The following is a 23,329-nucleotide window of genomic DNA, read 5'->3' on the forward strand; positions in this document are numbered from 1 at the left end:
TTCCATGGTCTAGCGACGCGACTGGCAGCACCCTTGTGTGAAACTCAAGTACAGGAGATGGAGGGCGCCTCGCTGCCTGGGTGGGTCTGGTTCTGACACCCATGCTGCTTCCTGTTCTGAGCCGGGAGGGGCCGTGGGAGGAACATTCCGTAGGTCTCAGAGCGGTGAAGGTGGCTGCCTTAGACGCACCTTTTCTTGGCTCTGTCTGAAGCCAATGAGGAGAGGAATGAGAAATGCACCGCAGCAGGGCCTCGGCGCTCTATCGGAGCAGACTGTCCCTCCTTCCCATGCTCGCGGACTGAAGGGCAGCTGTGGGGCTAGAGGGTCAGGAGGGTCGAGTGTCTCTCCAGAGCACCCTTGCCTTTGGAGAGCGGCCCCTGGCTGCCCTGAGGCCCGCTCAGCAGCCCCGCCTGGTTTCTAGGTGTGCAGTGGCCCAGCCCCGTGGCTTACGCAGAGTTAGGGTTAACCAGCTCCTCAGACCGGGCTCATACGGCAAAAACGAGCCAGATGGTTTATTCAGTTTGCAAACACAAATGCAAGAGCAATAAACCAGTCACATCATACGGGGAGGGTAGGTCTCCTGCCCCATCTTCAGCTTCCCTGATTCCTATCTGAAGAGCAGGTGGGACACCACTATTGGGAGTTTATTTAAGGTGCTCCTTACGAAACAGCATATGTGGCTCTCCCTTCCTCACCTGCTCCCTTGACTTAATTTTTATTATTCTGACTAAATATGCTGACTGCTAAAAGGCTGCTTTCTCTTGTGTAGTCTTCCTGAATCACTCTGGAGCTAAGCATCGGGCCACTTTTGTTTCCCCGTCTGTGATCTCCGAGCGTCGGGCGCTCTTCCAGCTGCCGCTTAGCCAGGCGGCGGGCTCGCCCCCCGGGCTCCTCCGCGCCGGGCTCCTCCGCGCCGGGCTCCTCCGCGCCGGGCTCCTCCGCGCCGGGCTCCTCCGCGCCGGGCTCCTCCGCGCCGGGCTCCTCCGCGCCGGGGCGCTCGCTGCGCTGTGGCAGCGGTGCAGGCACCCTGGGACCCCTCACTCTGCTGCTCTTCAGTTTCATACCCTTTCCTGATCGCAGTCCTGTGTGCTTGCTTGGCGTACTCCCTCGTTTTATTAATACACACCTTCAGTTGACTTCCTGAGAAAGGATGCATAGAAGGAAAGTGTATTTAGTAAACTTATTTAGTAAACTTTAGTAAAGTGAATTTAGTAAAAAAAAAAATAAAGGCAGAAAAAAAAGTGAAGCAAAGCAGATATTTAATGTACTTAGAACTTTGGGAATGATGATATTGGTGCATTTCTCGAGAAATTTAAAAACAGTGTCAAAGTCCAGTCCACTCCAGAGATACAGTATACAGCACAGGGCATAAAGCCAGCATTTTACGGTAACTGTGAGTGGAGTATCCCTTTAAGCATTCGAATCCTGTGCTGTGCCCATGAGACATACACAATACCGCGCGCCCCTCACGTGCGCGAGTGTGCTCAGTCACGGCTGACTCTGTGAGGCCCTGTGGGCCGCAGCCCTCCAGGCTCCTCTGTCTGTGGGATGTTCCAGGCAAGGATACTGGAGAGAGTTACCATTTCCTCCTCCAGGAACATCAGTTGTGCCTTAATTAAAAAAAAAAACAAACGCAGTCCAAGAAGTGTTAAAGTGCTTTGAGGGTTTCTTTATGTGGTTGAACCGTAATTACTTGACTGGTGTATTTACAACCTTTTTCTTATAGTTCCTGCAGTTGCCCATTAGATTGTTACAGTGTCTACTACACCTTCTTCAGCTGTTTGTTAATGGGTTAAGAGGTGGGAATACCAGACCACCTGACCTGATAAATCTGTATGCAGGTCAGGAAGCAACAGTCAGAACCAGACATGGAGCTACAGACTGGTTCCAAATTGCAAAAGGAGTTCGTCAGGGCTGCATATTGTCACTCTCCTTATTTAACGTATAATGCTGGGCTGGATGAAGCACAAGGTAGAATCGAGATTGCCGGGAGAAATAGCAGTAACCTCAGATATTGATGCCAGATGACACCACCCTTACAGCAGAAAGCAAAGAACTAAAGATCCTCTTGATGAAAGTGAAAGAGAAGAGTGAAAAAGTTGCCTTAAAACTCAGCATTCAGAAAACGAAGATCATGGCATCTGGTCCCATCACTTCATGGCAAATAGGTGCGGAAACAATGGAAACAGTGAGAGACTTTATTTTGGGGGGCTCTAAAATCACTGCATATGGTGACTGCAGCCATCAAATTAAAAGATGCTTACTACTTGGAAGGAAAATTATGGCCAACCCAGATAGCATATTGAAAAGCAGAGACATTACTCTGCCAACAAAGGTCCATCTAGTTAAGGCTATAGTTTTTCCAGTAGTCATGTATGGATGTAAGAGTTGGACCATAAAGAAAGCTGAGTGCTAAAGAATTGATGCATTTGAATTGTGGTGCTGGAGAAGACTCTTGAGAGTCCCTTGGACTGCAAGGAGGTCCAACCAGTCCATCCTAAAGGAAATCGGTCCTGAATATTCATTGGAAGGACTTCTGCTAAAGCTGAAGCACCAGTCCTTTGGCCCACTGATGCGAAGAACAGACTGATTTGAAAAGACCCTGATACTGGGAAAGATTAAAGGTAGGAGGACAAGCGGGTGACAGAGGATGAGATGGTTGGATGGCATCACCAACTCGGTAGACTTGAGTTTGAGCGAGCTCCGGGAGCTGGTGATGGACAGGGAGGCCTGGTGTGCTGCAGTCCATGGCGTCGCAAGGAGTTGGACACGACTGAGAGACTGAACCAAACTGAACTGAATGGATAGCATGGATGTTAGCATGCTCTACGTGTCAGATAGCGCAGAGAACATCTGTGTCACGCTGATTCCTGAGGAAATAGGGACAGGCAGCTCCAGATGCCTCAAGATGAGCTTCTGTGTAGGCAGATGAGCAGCTGGGCTGGGTCTCAGAGTTCCTTTCCACCAGTTGTGGGCCCACCAGGGAGTTACCGGGCAGAATTCGTGTGCTCAGACTTTGATAGCGTCTCACATTAAGTGAGTTCCGCTGTCAGAGGAGAGACTGAACATGAGAGGCCCGCGTGAAGGGTTCTCTCAATTGTAGCTGTTTCTGTTGATGAACGAGCAGGCAGCAACAAACACATCGCAGAGAAAGTGAGTCCAGGAGGTTCCTTGTTGGGCCTGGTGTTTTCAGTCACTCACGGCAGCGGCGTCCATACTAGAGAGGCTCCTGGGTGGAGCTGGATGGGAGTCTGAGTCTACGCTTGCTGAGCTTGTGGCCCCATCACTGGTCGTGTCCAGGACGGTGGGGGTTCAGGCCATCCCCCCGCAGCTGTGACCTTTTCTCCCCTCAAGCGTACTGCAGTATAATTGACAAGTAAAGCTGTAATATTTTAGTGCACCCTGTGATGGCTTGTATGAACACTGTGGTGGGATTCCTCCCCCTACCTGTGACATACCTCTCACCTGACGTGTTACACACCTGGCCTTTTAGCGGAGGTGGTGGGGCTGTAAGATCGCCTTTTCCACTGGCATTTCACGGGATTGGGGAGGAGAGCATCCACAGAGACAGTGCTGGAAGCTAGAGAAGACGGGTGAGAAGGAACCGCTGTCCTTTGTAATTGAGGATTGAAACTGTGATTCTCGGTGTTTTTATTGTAGGCTGCTAAATTTTGCAAATGAACTTTTCGTTTCGCACTTACGTGAGTTTTCAAGGACTTTCAGTGTTTAGTAATTTAACTACGTGCTGTTGTGCTCTTTTAGGGTGGAAAAGTCAGGGTGTGTGAGTCCTGCTCACTAAAAACTTGACTTAGAAGATTAAGTTCTTAACCACGTTGTGATTACTTTGATTGTGCCCACTAATGGAGGAAATTTGGCATGCTATGCAATTAGAAAACAGTTAACTTTTTACAGACTAACGAGTTGAACGTTTTGCTCTTTCAGATATGGATGTATCAGAACCTGATTAAACACAGTGCTCTGTTTGTCCAGCAGTTGGAAGGATCTGAGAGACTCACATGCTTGTTTCAGATAAAGAGGCTGATGAGCCTCTGTTGCAGGTAAACCCGTTGTCGCCCCAGCGCGGGTGGCGTGGTGGTCTCGTTGTCTAGAAAAACACTGTGTGTGTCAGTGTCTTAGTGGTTTCCCTGTTGTTATTGGATTTTGGGTTTGTTTTTTTTGAGACTGAAATGTTATGTGTATTAGTTTTTACTCCTCTGATCCTCTCTTTAGAAATTAAAATGTAGTTAAGCATACCTTCCAGGGGCTGTTTTCTTCCAGGTGTGGCCTGTAATCGCCCTGTGGGACGTCAGGCATCTGGTTGCTTGGCGAGTGGACAGGCCAGCTGAAAGGCCCGTCTCTGTGCCGATGGTCACTGATCCCAGGCCTCGGGGTCGCTGCCTGTGGGTGAAGGGTCAGGCCTTTCATCAGGCTGTCCTGACCTGCGTCCTGGACTCAGTACAGAGCACACTGAGGCAACATGAGCAGCAGCACTGGAATGAAAAAGCAATTGACATCTTCACCATTTTTCTAAAATTTGATGATGTCTGCACTGTAGCCACCTTTCAAATGATTCTGAGCCTTTAATACACTCTCAGCTACCTTTCTGGAAGCTGCGTGTAGTAAGGTTTATTTAGGGCTCCTATCAGAATGAGGCCTGTTAGCTGACTTTTCCAGATCCTGAGGTGCACTAGAGGCGAAGCGGAAAACCCCCAAAGAGAGAATGTGGACGACTGAGAGTCCCTGGAAATCTTTTTTTTTTTTCCAAACCCCTTTTATTTCTCGAAAAATGTCCTTTGGAAAACACACTGTGTGTGTTGATTCTCTGGAGCAGGGGTCTGTGGACCTTGTCTGTAGATGCCTGCACGGCACAGTGGGGCCTGGGCGCCGTGGCCTCTGTTACACACACGGCTTTTCCCCTGAAGCCCTCAGAGGTGTCAGGCATGCCCTCCCCCAGAGCAGCACAGTCTGGGGCTCTCTTGACCTGGGGATTGTAGTTTGTGGCACTTAATGTGCTTATGAAGGTATTCATCAAGCAAGTAATTTCAGTAGATGATAGATCCAACTGCAGTTTCTGCTCTTTCCCCCAACGTTCTGTCTTGGAAGATTTCTGACGTGAGAAAAGTGTTGGGAAGCCCTTACTCCTGCTCCCGCTCCTGGACTCAGGGTCCATTTGCTGCGTGCGCTCTTCCTCCGTCTGTGCACACACAGTGTGCTGCTTCTCTGACGCGTGTGGAAGGGGGCTGCAGACAGCATGGCGCTTCCCTGCTCCCCTGTACTTGTCCTGGGAAGGCACATTCTGGTAACGGCAATGCTGTTTTCTCCTCTGAGAGAACACATGGTTATTCTCTGGTGTCCTGATCTGCTCCCTATTCAGATTTCCTCAGTTATCTCAAAAGCTTTATCTTCTCTGTTTGTTTTGATGACCCTAGCATCCCTTTGGTTCCTTCTTCTCCTCTGTTTCCTTTCAACAGGGTATCGGGTCTGGAGGAAAGCTTTTCTCCCCTTGTCCGTTTGGGGCTGATGCAGCCTCTGTGGGGGGCGTGGCCCCGTGTGGTGGGGCGTGGTCCTGCGTCGTGCAACGTTTGCCTGCCAGGATCCTGGCCTGCAGTCACTTGACCCTGCAGGTCTCCAGCCACTGCCCAGTGGCGCCCTGTGAAAGTTGCTGGCATGGGGCACACTTGATTCAGTTTAAACGTATATAACCAGACTGCCTCGGAGCAGGGCCTGTGAGGGACCCCGCACCTCACACCACCGCCACGTCCCGAGGCGTGTCTGTGCTCAGAGAGGCCCAGTGCCGCTGAAGACTCCTCTCCACGTTGTGCAGGCCCGCCCTGCCCTCTGTTGTTGGGCGCTGCCTTCCACCTGGGGGTGTTCACGTTTGATGACCTGTGCTGGACCCTGTGTGGTGTCCATGGCTTACTCAGTGCTGGTTTCTCCAGCGGCGGCGTTCCTTCAGTGCTGGCTTGTTGGCTTGCTTGTGGAAAGGACCCTGCCTCCTCCCCGTTTAGGCTCGCCCCGCCTCGTGCTGTCTTTCAGCGCTTGATGGAGGGAGCTCTTCTCAGAAGCCCCCTGCCCCGTCTTCCAAGCCTCCATGTCTCCTAGGACCACGGTACTTTGGGCTCACTTAATACCTCCCCTGCAGGCCCGAGCTTGGGACTGTTTTCTCTGAGGAAGCTGGTTCTCTTAGATGAGGAGTGAAATTTTAACAAAGTAAAATCAAAACAGTAATCTGTTAGAAACGTCAGTTGTTTTATGTTGCCGGCCAGGTGCAGGGCGCTGAATTTCAGGTGTGTAGGCAAGTCACCAGAGAAGGGGCGTGTGCCGCGTTCTCTCAGTCCCCGGGGGGATTCAGGTCCACTGTCTGGAGCAAGAAAAGCGTAGGCCGAGAGCCAGAGGCTGGTCCCTGCTGCGAGAGGAGGGGGAGCCCGGGGTGGAGCAGGAGAGGCCAGGCACGGTGTGGGGCGTGCAGGCGGAATTGGTCGTTGAGTTGGTGATGCTCAGTGTTAAGCAAAGTCAGGACTCGTGTGTGAGCATGTGCCAGTGACTTCACTTAACTGGTTACTCAAGGAGGGAACCAGTAAGATGTTCCAGCTGATTCAGATGAACCTGCCTCAGGGAATTTGTATTCCCCGTCTGACAGAGCCCTCTGCATTGCCAGGAACAGGAGTAATTCGTGTGGCTCTGTGTGGGAAACATTTGCACTGCCGTCAGCTTTCTCCAGGCTCGAGCCTGTCTGCAGAGTTGGGGGCGAGCCTGTGGAAGGCGGGGGTGGAGGGAACCCAGTGACTGAGCTGAGCTGGCCACCAGTCTCCCTCTCCCCTCCTCCCCACTATTTCACAGTCTGGTGACTTTTCCCTGCAGTAAGCCCGTTGGTCCCTGTGATGAGAGCTGTGATGGAGGGTGGGCGCGGGGTCTTGTTGGCTCGGCTGTAAGAGGAATTGAGAAGGGAGAAGAGAGCTGCACACACACAGATGAAGGCCCGGGTGGGAGAGGTGGTGGTGTCTGGAGAGTGACATGCGGAAGCTGACAGCCTGCTTAGTGAGGATCCCGGGGCAGGGAGACGGGCCTGGGGAGCCCGGCCTGAAATGGGCAGAGGCTGTGCGGCTGGAGGGCCTGGGGTCGGGCCTTAGTGCAGCCAGGATGGGTTACTCATTGTCTCAAGAAACAGCCCACGGCAAAGGAGACATGCAGATGTCCAATGAGCACCTGAAACGGCGTTCATGGAAATCGCTTGTCAGACTACAGTAAAGCACGCTGGTCCGGCTGCTAGAACGGCTATACTTTAAAGTGTCAGGACCATGTGAGGTGGGGACGGAGCAGCTGGGGCTCTCAGCCCCGCCTCTCACGTTGATGGTTCCTTGTGATGTCTGGCTGCCATGTGACCTGCAGTTCCTCGCCCGGGATCTTACCAGAAGTGAGGCAGGTCCACAAGGCTGCTTTGAGTGTTCAGACAGCTTTATTTATAACAAGAAAAGACTGGAAATGACGCAGGTCCCCGTCAGCACGTGAACAGATCACTGAACCCGGTGTTTCCGTGCTGTGGAGCAGTCCCGGCAGTAGAGGGGCCGCGTTGTCGGTGTGTGCCGGCTGAGCCCCAGAAGGTCGCTGAGGGGAGGCTCTGGGCGTTGATGTGCACGCTCTGTGTGACTCCTCCTGTGTAGAGCAGGAGAGAGTGCAGACGAGTCTCCAGTGACAGCGCAGCGCGGGGGGATGGGGGGAGGCTTTACTAGGGGCCGAGGGGGAGCGGAGACGCGTCCAGTGTCTGCGAGCGTGTGATGCCAGAACTCACTGTTGTGGTTGCTCAGTCACCCAGTCGTGTCCCAAGCTTTGCAGCCCCACGACTGCAGCATGCCAGGCATCCCTGTCCTTCACCGTCTCCCAGAACTTGCTCACGCTCATGTCCATCGAGTTGGTGATGTCATCCAGCCATCTCATCCTCTCTTCTCCCCCTCTCCTCAATCTTTCCCAGCATCAGAGTCATTTGTAATGAATCAGCTCTTCCCATCAGGTGGCCAAAGTATTGGAGCTTCAGCTTCAGCATCAGTCCTTCCAGTGAATATTCAAGGTTGATTTCACTAAGGATTGACTGGTTTGATCTCTTGGCATTCTGAGGGACTCTCAGGAGTCTTCTCCAGCACCACAGTTTGAAAGCATCAATTCTTCAGTGCTCAGCCTTCTTTATGGTCCAGTTCTCACATCTGTACATGACTGCTGGAGAAACTGTAGCTTTGATTCTGCAGAGCTTTGTTGGGAAAGTAATGTCTCTAGTTTTTAATCTCTAGATTTGTTACAACTTTTCTTCCAAGGAGCAAGTCTCTTAATTTTGTGGCCGCAGTCACTGTCTGTTGTGATTTTTGAGCCCAAGAAAATAAAATTTGCCTCTGTTGCCACTTTTCCCCTATCTGTTTGCCTCAAAGTGATGGGACTGGATGCCATGGTCTTAGTTTTGTTTTGTTTTTTTTTTTTGGTCTTAGTTTTTTTTAATGAACTCACTGTATTGCCTGCTTCAGATGGGTACAAATTATCACACGTAAATTATGTCTCCATAAAGTTGATTTTTAAAGAATACTTTCTCTGAAAATAAAACTTAGTTTTGTAACAGCTAAGTCTTCCTTTCTGCCTGTAATTCTCATAGTGAGATCAGAGTCTTTAGTTAAAATGCTGGGTGACTAAGGACCGGAAGTAGATTAAGCTGTCTTCTTGGGGGATGTTTGGGGCATGAGGAATCTTGAAGGAGGCATGTTGGAAGGAGCTGGTGGGCACTTCTGAGGAGCCCCCCTAGCTGAGCTGGGTTAGATGGAGCACGGGCGGGTCAGGGACGCTCCACGGTCAGAGCCTCCCCACACTGACTTTCCTTGCCTGCTCCCCCTCCCGCCTTGATTGTGCATGCTCCTCTCTCAGCCCGGAGCCAGCGTCCTGTGTGGCTTGTAAGGAGGACTCAAGGTGCGGATGACGCGGTGCTTGGCTGTTTGCTGAGGCCCGTCTGCTTTCGGGGGCGTCGTAGGACTAGGGCAGAGGGGCCCGAGCACTTCCCACGCCTGAGTGAGGAGAGTGTGAGGGCCCCTGGGAGGCACTTGCCGTCTGCGGCCCCTGGGATGCCTTTTCCGCTTTTACAGGTTGCTGCAGAGCTGTAACGATGACAGTCTGAATGTTGCGCTCCCCATGAGGATGCTGGAGGTGTTCTCCTCTGAGGACACTTACTTGCCTGTTTTACAAGATGCCAGCTACGTGGTGTCCATCATTGAACAAATTTTGCACTACATGGTTCAGAATGGTGAGTTGGTGGTGTCAGAACTGAGGGGGGCGCTGTTGTGAGCAGTTGGCAGTGGCTAGGGCACTTTTCAGGGCAGGGACCGCGAGTCTGTGGCTGGGATGGGACCTTTGTGGGTCACAGATTCTAGCATCTCTCCCCTTCTCTACCCACCTCAGAATTTGGAGATGCATCTAATCTCTAACTTTCCCTGGTGCTTGAAAGTGAAGGAAACTAGGTCATCCGAGGTGCAGATACCTGGGCCCGCCGGGCTGGGCTGGGCTGGGCCGGGCCAGGCTGCCATGGCTAAACTTGGTGGCCCGCGTGCTGGGCGCAGTCAGCCTCCAGCACAGCAACATGCCGACCCACCTGGAGAGAGCCTGTCCCGGGAATCAAATGGTTCAGTAGAGAAGAGGAAGATGCTCAGTTTGTTTGAGGTTTCTTATTGACACCCATCTTCAAGCGACTGTGCTGTTGGGTGTCATAACCTCCATCTGAAAGTCCTCTGAGGACGCGTTAGTGACGTTGACAGAAAGATGAGGACGTGCACACGGTTCTTAAGACTTCTCTAACGGTTGAGTACCGTAAAATAAACCTTCTCGAGTTTATTCCAGGGAGTCCCTGGTGGCCTTGTGGTTAGGACTCAGCGCTTTCAGTGCGAGGGGCCCTGGTTCAGCCCCTCGCTGGGGAACTGAGATCCCACGGGCCACACCACGTGGTCAGCAACAGCAGCAAAACTCTGACTTGTTCTCGCAGGTGGGGTATCGCTGCTCCTGGAGTCCAGGAACCCTAACGTTAAAATGGGTGTGTTACTGGTCATAAAAGGAGCTATCAAAAGACATTCCAGGAAGCAGCAGTTACTGATAAAAACATAATTTTGCTTTTGTTTTCTTGATGGACTACTCTAGGTTAAATCTAGCTAATTTAATCCTCAAGATTAAAATTGTAGAAATTAAATTCTTATACATCCAGCCTTACTGCTTGGTTGGTTAAAAAAAAAAAACAACAAGAAACCCTACTTAGTTTGTTGAAAAATTAGGGAAATTACTGAGTTAATTAAAACTAAATTGAAAATTACAGAATTTGATCTTTAAAGAAAAAATTTTAAAGTCCACGGTGTTGATGTATTATTGCATATATAGATATTAAGGCTAAGCATTTCATAAAAAGGTTTTACTTTTGCTTTCTAAAAGTGTGAAGAAGATAGCTAAGGAATATGCATTTTTCTTGAATGTGTGTTGAGCGAGGCAACACTTTGAAGTCTTACACAGAAAGTGCTGCTTCCAGCATCTTCTGTGGCATAGCCGCGTTTCACCTTTTTCGATAAGTTACTTCCTGACACCACTAGTCTATGACATTCTGCCATCCTGTCTCTCCGTCAGTTTGTGTCACCGCGCACCAGGCTGCCTTAACCTGGAGCTTTTCAGGGTCGTGACTCGGCTGCTCCTTGATGCGTGGTTCCTGCTGTCAGTCTGTTCAGTGCGCACATCTGATAGAATAGGGTGACACTCCAGAATTCTTCTTGATATGTTTAACATTTTTTTGATGTATTTCTTTTTTCGGGTTTTTAAAAAATATATATTTAGTATTTTTTGACTGTGGTGGGCTTTCATGGCTGAGCGGCTTTCTCTGGCTGCAGCGAGTGGGGGCTCCTCTCTAGTTACTTGGGTCCTGGGGCCTCTCGTCGCAGTGGCTTCTTTGCTCACGGCTCCCGGGTTCTAGAGCACAGGCTTGGCAGTTGTGGCTCACGGGCTCGGTTGCTCCCTGGCATGTGGGGTCTCTGCAGGCCAGGGATCAAACCTGTGTCTCCTGCATTGGCAGGTGGGTCCTTAACCGCTGGACCACCAGGGAGGGCCCTGTATTCTCAGTCTTACAGCAGAAGAGCTTTCCCTGTCTTGTGAAGTGTTGGCTGGTTAAGCAGTGTCTGTGAGGTTAGGGTTGGGGTGGTCACGGAGCAGGTCTAGTGGTCCCCTGTGGGGATGCCCTGTTCAGCAGCCGAACCTTGGGTGCAGAGTGGGGAGCCCCCGACAAGTGGGGAGTGTGTTTTTGCGTGCTTACAATGGCGAGGTGCTCACAGACTACAGCTGGAGACGTACGTCCTGCCGCAGGAGAGGGCGCAGCCCCGCAGGGCTGGTGGCCCAGGATGTTAGAGGTGGCAGAGGAGCCCTCCCACTGCTTAGGCGGGCCATGCCCGTGTGTCTGCTTCACACAGGTCACCTGTGAAACATGTGAACCCCTCGGTGCCCACACTGTGGTCTCCAGAAGGAGCCGTTCCTTTAAAGGGAACTTGAGTCCCGGGAGGAATGGCTGGGAGATGAGCAGGCGGGGCCCAGACATCTTTTCCCATCAGAAGGCAGACAGGTGCGCCAGAGTCCGGGCCTGGGGTGACAGCCAGGAGCACAGCACTATGGACGGAGTCTGCTCCGGGCCTGCAGTCCTGGGTCAGCGTGATGGTTTCTACAGCCACACAGCGGCGTGGTTACTTGGAGGAGGCCTAGGAGACAGCTTTTGAAAATCCCACTGTGAGCTTTTTACTTGGCTCCTGATTCAGGCAAACTAGTTTAAAAAAAAGTTTAGAGACAGTTGGAGACCTGGTCACTCATCGGTATTTGTGGTAGTAAGAAGTTGTTACAAATTTATTTTAAGATAATAGTGTTCTTTGATGATGTGCTGAAATAGTTGTATCTTGGCCTGGTCCCAGGTGAGAGGTGGTGTAGGTGATTGTGTGTAGTTGATCGTTGTTGGTGCTGAGCAGTGGGTTCCTCGACTTTACACATCACTTCAAGTTACTTGGGAACCAAAAGGTTTACTTGATAAAAACTTGAAGGAAAAACTAACTTGAATTTGGACTTATGGAGATTTATAAAGAGCAGTTAAAAATTGCCAAGTTTGTTTTCCCCTTGTTGTAAAAAAAAAAAAAAGATAGGGGTATTGATATTTTAATACAAATTGATACAACTTATAAATTTTTTTTTTCTTTCAGGGTATTATAGATCTCTCTATTTGTTAATTAACAGCAAGCTTCCATCAAGTATTGAATATTCTGATTTATCTCGAGTTCCTATAGCAAAAATTTTGCTAGAGAATGTTTTAAAACCATTGCACTTTACGTACAACTCCTGTCCAGAAGGTGCAAGGTGAGAATGAAATCAGTTTATTGATTTTGTAATTCCGCAAGATCTGTATCTAACTAACTTTGACACAGGGTGCTGTCTGAAATATGGACTTGAAAGTCAGTTTTGCTTTATTAGTGTGACTCAGTTTAAAGAAAAATATACTTTTTCTATCTGGCCTGCACCCAACATAAATTTATAATTCTGGTGACCTGGTTATTTTCTTGCTTTCTAGTAGCTATCAGAAGATAGAAAAATATAGCAAAGTCTTGTTTTTTTTTTTTTTAATAGGAATAATAGAGCATTAAGTTTAGGGTGCTCTAGTTAATCTGAAAAACTTGACTGACGAAAAGGTTATTTTGTGTGCAGTGATTTTATCAATGATTTTGTGGACAGCGTATTTTGATTTTATTACGAGCTTCCATTTTTCTTCATTAGGCAACAGGTTTTTACAGCCTTCACGAAGGAGGTCCTGACGGCCCCCTTCACGGAGCAGGTCTTCCACTTCGTCATCCCTGCCCTGGCGGACCCACGGGCCGTCTTCCCCTACGAGCCCTTCCTGACCGCACTGCTGTCCCTGGAGGGCAGGCGCCCCGCCACCAGTGGGGGCGCGCCCTGGCTCTTCTACTTCGTCTTAACCGTTGGTGACAATTATTTGGGTATGAAACATAGGGTGTCCCGCTGAGCTCACGTAGAGGCAGCATGCGTAGATGGGAGCAGGGCGGGGCGGGGTGCATGGCCGGGTGTCCCCTTGTCAGCACGGCCTCTGGGGGAGGAGCTCCTCGGAAGAGCAGGTTTGCTTAAGGCCGTGGCCTGGCCAGTGTCCCCGGGCATAGTGTCCGGGCAGGATGAAAAGTCTGATTTAACAGGGCCACACAGGTTAAAACGAGTCTTAGGGTTGGATGGGCCGATCTCTGAGTGCGGGGCTGCTCTCCCCCATCTGTGCTAAGCTGCTGGGCTGCCTGGCATAGCATTTGGGTATCTTATGCTAAAATACTTGAGTGCCCACATCTGCACGCGAAATATTAGAGATGTGATGTGTGTCCTGGTCAGAAATGCCTCTCGGAGTTCAGGAGAAGCGGTCCCCCGCATCTGCCAGTTTCTCACCCCTCCTAACTAACGGTGTGGCTGTCTCACCAAGGCGCGCTCTCCGAGGATGGGCTGCTGGCGCACCTGCGAGTCCTCCAGGCCCTCCTGTCCCAGCTGCCCGTCTCGCCCACCCGCGCCAGCGGCCAGGATGCAGCCAGCGACTCAGACGAAGAGGAGGGGGAGGAGGCCGACAGGCCGGCCAGCGCTCCGGTGAGCCCCCAGCTGTGCGTGTGCACGCCCTGTGCTCCCCAGGCCTCTTCCTTACACCCACGCTCACACGTATGGGCACGCGCAGCTGTGCGTCTGCTTTCTGGTGTAAACCAGGAGTACAGTCTGTCAGTTGAGCTTGCTGTCCAGTTGCTCAGTCGTGGCCGACTCTTCGCAACCCCGTGGACTGCAGCAGGCCAGGGTGCCCTGTCCTTCACCACCTCCCGGAGTGTGCTCAGATTCATGTCCGTTGAGTCGGCGATGACATCTAGCCACTTCATCCTCTGCCACCCCCTTCTCCCTTTGCCTTCAGTCTTGCCCAGAATCAAGGTCTTTTCCAACGCAGAGACGTGCAGTCTTATGTTTGGCCTTTCAGTGCCAAGTAGGGACACCACTCTTCAAGTGAAGCTATTGGTTTAGAAGGTTAAGCTCCTGTTTACAGGAGGAGCACTTACTGTGTGCCAGGCACTATTCCACTCTTTTATTTTTATTTTTAAGAATTTTTAAAAATAACAGCTTGATTGACATACATTTTTCCATAAAATTCACCCTTTTATTTTTTAAAATAAATTCTTACCTGTCTGTTTTTTGTTTGTTTGTTTGTTTGTTTTGCTTCACAGCATGTGGATCTTGTAAGATCTCTTAGTTCCCCACCCAGGAATTGAATCTGTGCCTTCTGCAGTGGAAGTACAGAGTCCTAACCACTGGACCACCAGGAAAGTCCCAGAATGAGCCCACTTAAAGTGACACACTGCTCAGGGACTTTGCAGTGCATGAACATAGCTAGGCATCTGTCCCACTGAGCCTAGACCGTCTTCATCACTCCGCAGAGATGCTCCGGTCAGGCCCTCTCCTGCTTCTCCTCCCCGGCCCCTAAAAGAAAAGCAGGGCAGGTTTCCTCTTAACTGTCTCTTGAACACTGCAGAGCCTCTCTGGTCTTTTTCACAGGTTTTATGGATGGTAACCGTTACGATTCACTTTGAAACTCATTTCATGCACGTTGTCACATTTTATCTCCGCGTTCCCCTTCTCCCTCTTCTTACCTAGCAGTGCTTCCTGTGTGTTTTCAAGGAATAAAAACCTCATGTCACACACGCTGTTTGTCTTACCTGAGTGGTGTAGTCTGCCACTGATGTCTCTTTCTCTTAATTACACAATTGCAGTGCCTTGAGGTGTGGCTGAACTAGGTTTAAGGTTTTTGTTTGTTTGTTTTGTTTAGAATATGTCTCTTTGGTTGGTGCCAAGTCTAGTCCCAGGAAAATGCCCTTGAGAACATGCTGGGGGGAGGGGGAGCAGGGGGTGGAGCAGAAGGGCTCAGAGGCTCCCTTAGCAGAGAGGAAGCCAGCCCAGCAGAGGGATGGGGGCAGCCGGTGTGGCCAGCGCAGGGCTTGTTACAGAGGGCGGATCCGAGGGTTCTGATGGGCGCTGGGGCTCTTGCTACGTCTTGTCACAACTCAGATGCAAAGAAGTGTGAATTGTATGGTCAAAAAAAAGTGAGATCTGATAGATGAAAAGTTGATAAAACTTCTGTTTTCAGAAGACAGTTTGTTCATACTTACCTTCTAGAGACTGTGTGACATTTAAATATTACCTGTGTAGGCACACCTCATTTTATTATATTTCTCAGCTACTCTGCTTTTATACGTTAAAGGTTTTTGTCAGTTCTGTGTTGTCAGATGATAGTGAGCATTTTTAGCAATAAAACATTTTTAAATTAAGGTAGGTGCATTGTTTTATTAGAGATTGCCATCACATTATGCACTTCCTAGGCTACAATAGGGAGAAGGCAATGGCACCCCACTGCAGTGCTCTTGTCTGGAAAATCCCATGGACGGAGGAGACTGGAAGGCTGCAGTCCATGCGGTCGCTGAGGGTCGGACATGACTGAGAGACTTCACTTTCCCTTTCATGCATTGGAGAAGGAAATGGCAACCCACTCCAGTGTTCTTGCCTGGAGAATCCCAGGGACGGGGCAGCCTGGTGGGCTGCCATCTGTGGGGTCGCACAGAGTCAGACATGACTGAAGCGACTCAGCAGCAGCAGCAGGCTACAAGAGAGGGTGAACAGTTTTCACATGCGCTGGTAAGCCAGGAGGTTCATGTGGCTCGCTTTATTCCGGTGCTCGCTTTGCCGTGGTGATCTGGAGCCACGCCTGTGCCATCTCCACCGAGTGCCGCTGCACAGTGTAATTTGTGCCTGAGTGCAAAAGAGGAGAGAGAGAGCTGGCTCAAAACTCAGCATCAGAAAGCGAACATCATGGCACCAGGTCCCATGACTTCATGGGCAAATCGATGGGGAAACAGTGACATTTCATTTTCTTGGGCTCCGACATCACTGCAGACAGTGACTGCAGCCACGAGATTCAGACGCTTGCTCCTTGGAAGAAAAGCCATGGCGAGCATAGCATATCGAAGAGCAGAGACACCAGTCTGTTGATGGGGGTCTGCTAGTCAAAGCTGCTGGTTCTTCAGGGAGTCAGATACAGATGGGAGAGTTAGACCATGAAGAGGGCGGGGTGCTGAAGAGCTGATGCTTTTGAATTGTGATGCTAGAGAAGACTCTTGAGAGTCCCTTGGACTGCAGGGAGATCAAACCAGTTATTCCTAAAGGAAATCAGTCCGGAATCTTCATAGAAAGGACTGATGCTGAAGCTGAAGCCCCAATACTTTGGAAGAGCCGACTCATTTGAGAAGACCCTGATGCTGGGAAAGATTGAGGGCAGGAGGAGAAGGGGACAACAGAGGATGAGAGGGTTGGATGGCATCACTGACTGAATGGACATGAGTTTGCGCAAGCTCTGGGAGATGGTGAAGGACAGGGAGGCCTGACGTGCTGCGGTCCATGTGGTCGCAGAGAGTCGGACACGACTGAGTGACTGAACAGCAGCAGCGACGTGCGGATGCACGCGTGTGAGCTGCGTCTCTCGCAGGGCGTGTCATGTGGCAGAGCGTTACGGATCACACAAGCTGCATCCCTCCAGGCTCCCAAGCAGTGCAGTCAGCAGTGCCCAAACTGCACGTGCAGTCACATTTGTTTCCTCGTGTATGTGTGTGTGCGTGCATACGAGTGTGAGGAGAGTCTGTGTTTCACTAATAGACCAGATAGGTAAGCTCCATTGAGTATTAGCTCAGATTTCAGTCAGTGTATCAGATATTCGAGAGAAGTTGAGATACAAAATGACAGGTTTATGTATGCATTTTGATTTTTTTAACGTTTTTAAATATTTGCTTAAACTGTGGTATCTCAAGTCATCTAAAGTGGACATTTTGCCGGATGATAATCCGTTTTCACACGGGGGCTTCGTCTGGAGCGGTCTGAGCACTGTGGAGTGAGCCCTGCTCTCAGTGTGAGGACCTAGAGCTCGTCAGTCCCCCAGCAGCCGCGCCCACGGCCCTGCTCCGCAGGCACAGAGGGACCCGCAGGGGTGCCCTCGGTCTGCAGGGGACCTGAGGGCCATTCGGTGCACGACTTAGCAGAGACGCTGACGTTGTCCGTCGGGATGCGGGTGGCCTTTAGATAGTGCCTGTCGTGTGTGAGTCGCGCTGAGCTCTGCCGGGACGTGGCTGACCGAACGGTCCCTCTGCCTTTCAGGAGGACGGGCGGCTGTCTGTGCTGTACATCGCCGAGGAGTGTCTGAAGAAGCTGGACACGAAGCAGCAGACCAACACGCTGCTGAGCCTGGTGTGGAGGGACTCGGCCAGCGAGGAGGCCTTCACGCTGATGGCGGCCATCTGCCACACGCTCATGGTGCAGCACCGCGTCCTGGTGCCGCGGGCCAGGCGAGTGCCACACCCCCTGCTGCGTGGGCGCCCCGGGCCTCCCGCCCTGGTGGGGGCTCAGGCCTGCCCGGGGCCCGGTGAGGGAGCCCGCAGAGGCTCGGGCTGTCAGAGTGCCGTGACGGTTTACTTTGGTGCCTGAGGAATCCTTTTGTTCTTCAAAGCAGTGAAGTGAATGTTTGAAGGACAAAGCATGGAAGTTTGAATGTGGCCGGTGGATGTGACGGTAACTTTCAGCTCCCCTGTCCCTGTGCTTTGAGGGACAGCTGAGCAGGTTCCTAGGCTTCGGCAGACATGTGCTCAGGGCAGGACGTGAGAGTGGGCACGGTTGTGGGCGGTCCACCGGGAGCTGAGGTCCTCCCGCTGCAGGCGTGTGGGGGCGTGCGTTCCCGGCGGCCCGGCAGAGCCCCTCTTCTGTGGAGAGCTGTTTCTTTGGCTAGGAGAGCATTCTTTGACACGAACTGCGTGCAGGGAGCACTCGGCCGCAGCGGCCTTGTAAACAGTCGTGCAGCCAGCTAATTAGGTGCGATCTTGGCTCGCTGGTGTTTATTACTGTCTGAGGAAGTGAGGCGGCGTGAGGCAGTGAGCCCTGGGTGAGTTGATTAGCTCACGGTGGGCTGATTGCATCGGAGCAGGATGTGAGATCTGAGGACCTGCAGCCCAAGCAGGCCGCTGGTTTTATTGGAGCTCAGAGTCCATGGCTCTGGGCAGTAATGCCTGGACTTGATGTATCACTGCCCTGGCCTGAGGTTTACTGCAGAACCGCTTCCACGGGGTGTTTAATGGGAGAGGAGCTTTATACGTAGCCTGGGTTTTATGAGTACAGCACCTGTTTCCTCTAAGAAAGTACTCTAGGAATTTTATTTATGGTTTAAATATATTAGGTTCTGAGTATTTAGAGTGTTTTTCATAGCTCGTAAAAGAGCAAAGAGGCTTATTTTCGCTGTTGTAGATGTTAACTGCTTTCAGCTTTTTACGAAGGTATTTAAAAGATGATTAGTCAAGTCTAGGCGAATAACTCTCTCTCAGCTCCTCCCAGGCTCATAGTAGTCCCCCTTATTTTCAGGGGTGGGGTTTGTGGCTTTCGCTTCTGTTTACCATTGATCGTCAGGAACTCTGAAGGAATTTGGAGGCCCTTTCTTCATTGATATGGGAAGGTTTCTAAGATACATGTGTAAGTGAAGAAAAGGTTTCAGAACAGTGAGTAGTAATGTTTTGTGCCTTAAAAGGCGGGAAAGGTAGAATGTGTATCTGCATAAAGAAACCTGGCAGCGCTCACAGGAAATTCACAGACGTGATGAATCACACGTCTGGGCTCCTTGTGGGGGTGGGGGCGAGGGTCGAGGAGGTGGAGAGAGTGGACTTTGAACTGTATACTTTAACAGGGTTTTGGGTTTTGAATTATGTGAATTATTTTAATTTTTAAAGATTAAGTAGTTAACGAATCTCTATCTCCTTTTATGAAAGTCTGTAGATCTTACCATTGAACTTGGAAATCTGAATAAGTTTTTGAATTTAAAAATTGCTCTTCTTTTGGAAAACACATTCACTAACTTTGAATGTGAGCAGGCATTCACTGGTTGTGCTGGGGCTGGGAGAAGGCCGGCTCTCTCCCAGTGTCTCGAGAACTGAGCCTCGTAGGTGGATACTTCGCAGTCATGAGGACAGCGGCTCGCAGGCGCTCAGCTTCGCTCTTGGCCGACTCTCCTCTGGCTTCTTGGGCAGGAGTCTGGTGTTTTACTGGTGGGTTTGTGCTGCTGGGGGCCGTCCACCGTGCAGGAGGGCCCGCTTGCTGCCACCCATCTCCCTGGCAGTCTGCGCGGTGGCGGGACCCTGAGCCCGGCCTCCCCCTCCACCACGTCCCTGTCCTGGGAGCCGGTCTGCGTGCTGCCCAGCAGATGCAGGGCTCGCCTGAGCTCCCTCTCCTCCTGGGCTCCTCCTCCTCGCGGCCTCCTGCAGGCGCGTCGTGGCGTCTGCTTCACTGTCCCTAACCTCGCCCTCTCTTTGCTCCTGGGCTCCTCTCCCTCCCTGCCTTCTGCAGGTGCGTCCTGGCCTCTGCGCCAGTGTTTGTTAGCCTTCGCCCTCTCTTCGTGTTCAGTGTCTTTTTTCCTCTCTGCCTGGTAGATTCTCTGCGGTCTTGTCCACGCAGATGGCTTTCCCAAGCCCCAGACTCGACTTCAGCGCCTCGGCGGGGCCGTCCTCTCCTTTCACAGTGCCTGCGGTGGAGCTCAGCATCTTCCCCAAAACCTGGGGTCACGCTGGGGCCGCGGTGTCCCGAAGGCAGCCACTAATGAATCGTGGCCCCTCCGCTTTCCCCGGCACACCAGCCACGTCGCGGGCGCTCACTGCAGCCCCACGTGGCCGGCTCCTCAGCACAGACGGTCGTGCGGAGCAGTGCTGCCTGGGCGTCTAGGCTGAGACTCGCTCCTGTCTCAGTGATTCCCTGTGTGCCTTCAGTCCCCATGGTGTGTGCGTGCTGTGGGCCTCGTGTCGCGTGTTCCCAGACTGAATTGTCAAAGTACGACCCTCACTATTTCGTTGTCCTGCTTAAACACCTGCCGGTGAATCCTTCTGTTGGGGAAATCTTCCCTTTCCTTTGCTGACTGTGGTGCGGTGTCCTTTCCTAACCCAGCGTTGCTTGCCTCTCCGGCTCCGTTTCTCGCTGTGGAAGGCTGTCCCTGCCCCAGCCTGGCTTTGCTCCTTTCACGTTGTCGCTTTCCTCTGCGCCTCCAGGTGTCCCACGCCCTCCTCTGCCTGCGCTAGCGTCTGTCCAGGGACAGCGGCCGCCCCCCTGCCGCCTCCTGGCTGCCGTGTTGGTCAGAGCCCTGCGGAGGCTGTAGCCTTTCCGGAATCCTCCTGGTTTATATCCTGAGAGCTCACCCGTGACTGCAGCCCCCGGGGGACCTTCCACTTCACTGTAGGGCCTCTTAGAAAGCTGATTTTAAGGGGTTTGGATTTATACTTAAGGTGGGCAGAAGAGCACATTCTTGGGGGCTCTTTTGTTTCATTGACATCTAAAGACTTTGAAATGGCATTTTAAAGATAATGTTTTAAGGATCATGGCCTCCCTGGTAACTCAGATGGTAAAGAATCTGCCTGCAGTTTGGGAGACTTGGGTTCTATCCCTGGGTCGGGAAGATCCCCTGGAGAAGGAGATGGCAACCCACTCCAGTATTCTTGCCTGGAGAATCCCATGAATGGAGGAGCCTGGTGGGCTACAGTCCATGGAGTCGCAGAGAGTCGGACACGACTGAGCGACTGACACTGTAAGGATCAGAAAGGTTGAGGTGACCATTCTCCTTTAGTTTTCTTGTCCATATATCAAATCATAAGCCATTAGAATTCATTATATCCTGTGCTCAGCTCTTCTACCAGAAACTAGAGCAGCCAGCCTGACTCTGTCTCGCGCCCCTAACCACTGGTCCGGGCAGTCGGGCGCAGTGTTGCCCTGTCTGCTCTCTCAACACCACTGATGTGGTCGTGGACACTCCTTAGCTCTTGATTACAGAATCATAGTTTTAATAATTTGAGATAGGATGACTGTGCAGATGACTTCAGAGGAGAATACAAACTCGTGTTTCGTGTACGTCCCAGAAGTAGTCTACACTGTTCATGTTTTTGTAAAGCGATTTTTAGAGGATTTTAGAACCAATACCAACAATGTACCTACAGAGAGAAACAGTTTTTTGGCAGGGACTGTGATTTCATGTGTACATTTATTATCAACGATATTTTCAATATAAATGATAGATTTAAGGAGCTGTTTGATTATTGTTATAATTTGTATTGTTAAAAAGATCACATAAGATTTGTGAGCTTTTTAACATTTCAGTACACAATGATTTTATTGTCTATCTTGAACTCATATTTATAAATGAATTGGCAGCAGTTATTGTTGGAGATATCAAATTAATAAACTAGGCCTGCTTTAGTGAAATTTAGGAATATAATATAGTGAGTTTTGAAACATAATTTTCTAAACATTATTGACACCTCACAGGAAATACAAGTAAACTTGGAAAAGCATACACAAAGCGTATTTAAAAGTTTTTTTAAGTTTTCTTGTAAGAAAAGCAAGGGAAGGGATTATCCAAGAAGTTGTGTAAGGTAACAGTGGTGGTGCTGCAGTTCGAGTCGAGTGGAGGTACACCGCTTCAGTCTGTTCCTCTTGGACGGAAGCTTGAAAGGAGCCTTGCTGTCGGGAAGGGAGCTGCCTGTGTGAGCTGTGCGGCTTTGGTGCTGGGATGCTGACCGAGCGCAGCTGTCTGTCGAAGCCGACCTTCTGCCCTTAGTCCCCGGTTTGTCTGTGAAGGGAAGATGTTTTAGCAGGTTGTCTCGAACTGAAATTCATCTTTAAACTTTTATTACTGTTAAGGAAATTGGAGTTTATTTTTATCTTGCATTATCTCACAGATGAAACTTATATATGTATTTTCGTATTGACTTTGCCAGAAAAGTGCTCCTTTGAGCAGGAAAACACAAAGGCCACGTTTCCACCGGAGGTTGCAGGAGTGGGCTGGCCCTCGGGTGGCTGGCCTGTCGTGTTTCTCTTACCTGTGACGCCTTCACGCACAGAGGAGGTCTCTGAGAACGCCTTGCTGTCGCGACCTTCACTGCCTGTGTGTGAGCAGGAGTCTTCCACTGTGTTCTCTTTTATAACTTAAATTGTCCTTGCAGACAGACTGCTCTGAATTTATGACCTAGGTTGGAAATGTTGCCCTTTACTAATTAACCCATAGCATTGTCTCAGCTAAATAAAGCTTAATGGGTAGTTTTAACTATATCCCAGTGTATGTAAAGCATACGTCACTTCCTCGCCTTTTAGCAGTCAAGCCGAAATAACTTAAAGAAAGAGGTTTAATAATTTGTTTTTATTGCCTATTGAGTGATGAATTTAGAGACTGTTTTCAGAACGTTGACTTGAAGTATAACTTTTGAAATGCATATGTGTATTCCTGTGGAAAGATGTTAATTACAACTTTGGGTGAAAGGCTGTATTAGAGGAGGATGTGTTGAGAGAAGCCACTTTTGTTTACTTCTGTCCAGTGTGTCTGGGTGCTTTACTCCAAGATACTAACTGATCACTTCTGGGGAGATGGGTGAGATGCTGTGGAAGGCCTTGTCTCTCGTGTTGCTGCTGTTAAGAAAAAAGAGGCCGTGCCTCCTTAGAGCAGTCCTTGCTCAGGTCTCTGAGGAGCAAGTGTCAGGACCTATATTAACACCAAGTGAAGACGTCACATCAGTGACGCTACACTACGTAGTCTATTCTTTCACAGAGGCCTCGGTTTCTCGATTAAAGACAAGTAAGGCAAGCAGGACCTTCTTGAACTCTTCTGTTGAAAGTTCATGGTTTTCATAGCTTTGTTCTTATTGTTTTCCGTGGTTTATTTAATTGATCTATTGTCTTCTTACCATTTTTCATTATTCCAGTGATTCTTATTTTTTAATTTCTCAACCGAATGAATTAGTGTGGTGCCGATACCATATGTGAGTGTGTGCTCAGGACAGGTGTAACTCACTTCTGCAGACTCTTCTGTTTTCAAGCTGGAAGAGACCTTAGCCTTGGAGCGGTAGGGTCCCCTCTTCTCTGATGAAAGCGTTGCTCTGGGCCACGTGACACTGGAAGGGTGGTGGGCGGAGTGATCTAACAGAGCCTGTCCAGCCTGAGACCTGCGATTCCAGGTGCACCTCACGGAGCCGTTCGTGCTCTCAGTAGTTTTCAGGTGATCACCTTTTTTTAGCTGGACTTTCTTTCAGCAGCACTGGGTCCTGCTGCTGCGAGAGGGCTCCCTCTGTCTTAGGAGTCTTTGCTGTGGCGCCCGGCTTCTCACTGTGGTGGCTTCTCTTGTGGAGTGCGGGCCCTAGGCCTGCAGGCTCAGGACTGGTAGCCCTCG

The 23,329-nt window shown here is 50.5% G+C and overlaps 1 protein-coding gene across 4 annotated transcripts in view; it reads left to right on the forward strand.

The window, feature by feature from the left end:
* The window catches only part of UBE3C (ubiquitin protein ligase E3C), a 111,751-nt gene that overhangs the window by 25,919 nt on the left and 62,503 nt on the right, over positions 1-23,329 (forward strand). For all 4 annotated transcript variants that reach the window (XM_060415236.1, XM_042249097.1, XM_060415237.1 and 1 more), the window contains exons 5-10: positions 3,943-4,058; positions 9,117-9,274; positions 12,234-12,387; positions 12,802-13,022; positions 13,505-13,662; positions 17,251-17,438. In XM_060415236.1, coding sequence (XP_060271219.1) covers positions 3,943-4,058; positions 9,117-9,274; positions 12,234-12,387; positions 12,802-13,022; positions 13,505-13,662; positions 17,251-17,438 — 995 coding nt within the window. The remainder of the gene's footprint in view (positions 1-3,942; positions 4,059-9,116; positions 9,275-12,233; positions 12,388-12,801; positions 13,023-13,504; positions 13,663-17,250; positions 17,439-23,329) is intronic.

Source organism: Ovis aries, chromosome 4, assembly GCF_016772045.2.
Source record: "Ovis aries strain OAR_USU_Benz2616 breed Rambouillet chromosome 4, ARS-UI_Ramb_v3.0, whole genome shotgun sequence".
In the NCBI taxonomy this organism is placed as follows: Eukaryota; Metazoa; Chordata; class Mammalia; order Artiodactyla; family Bovidae; genus Ovis; species Ovis aries.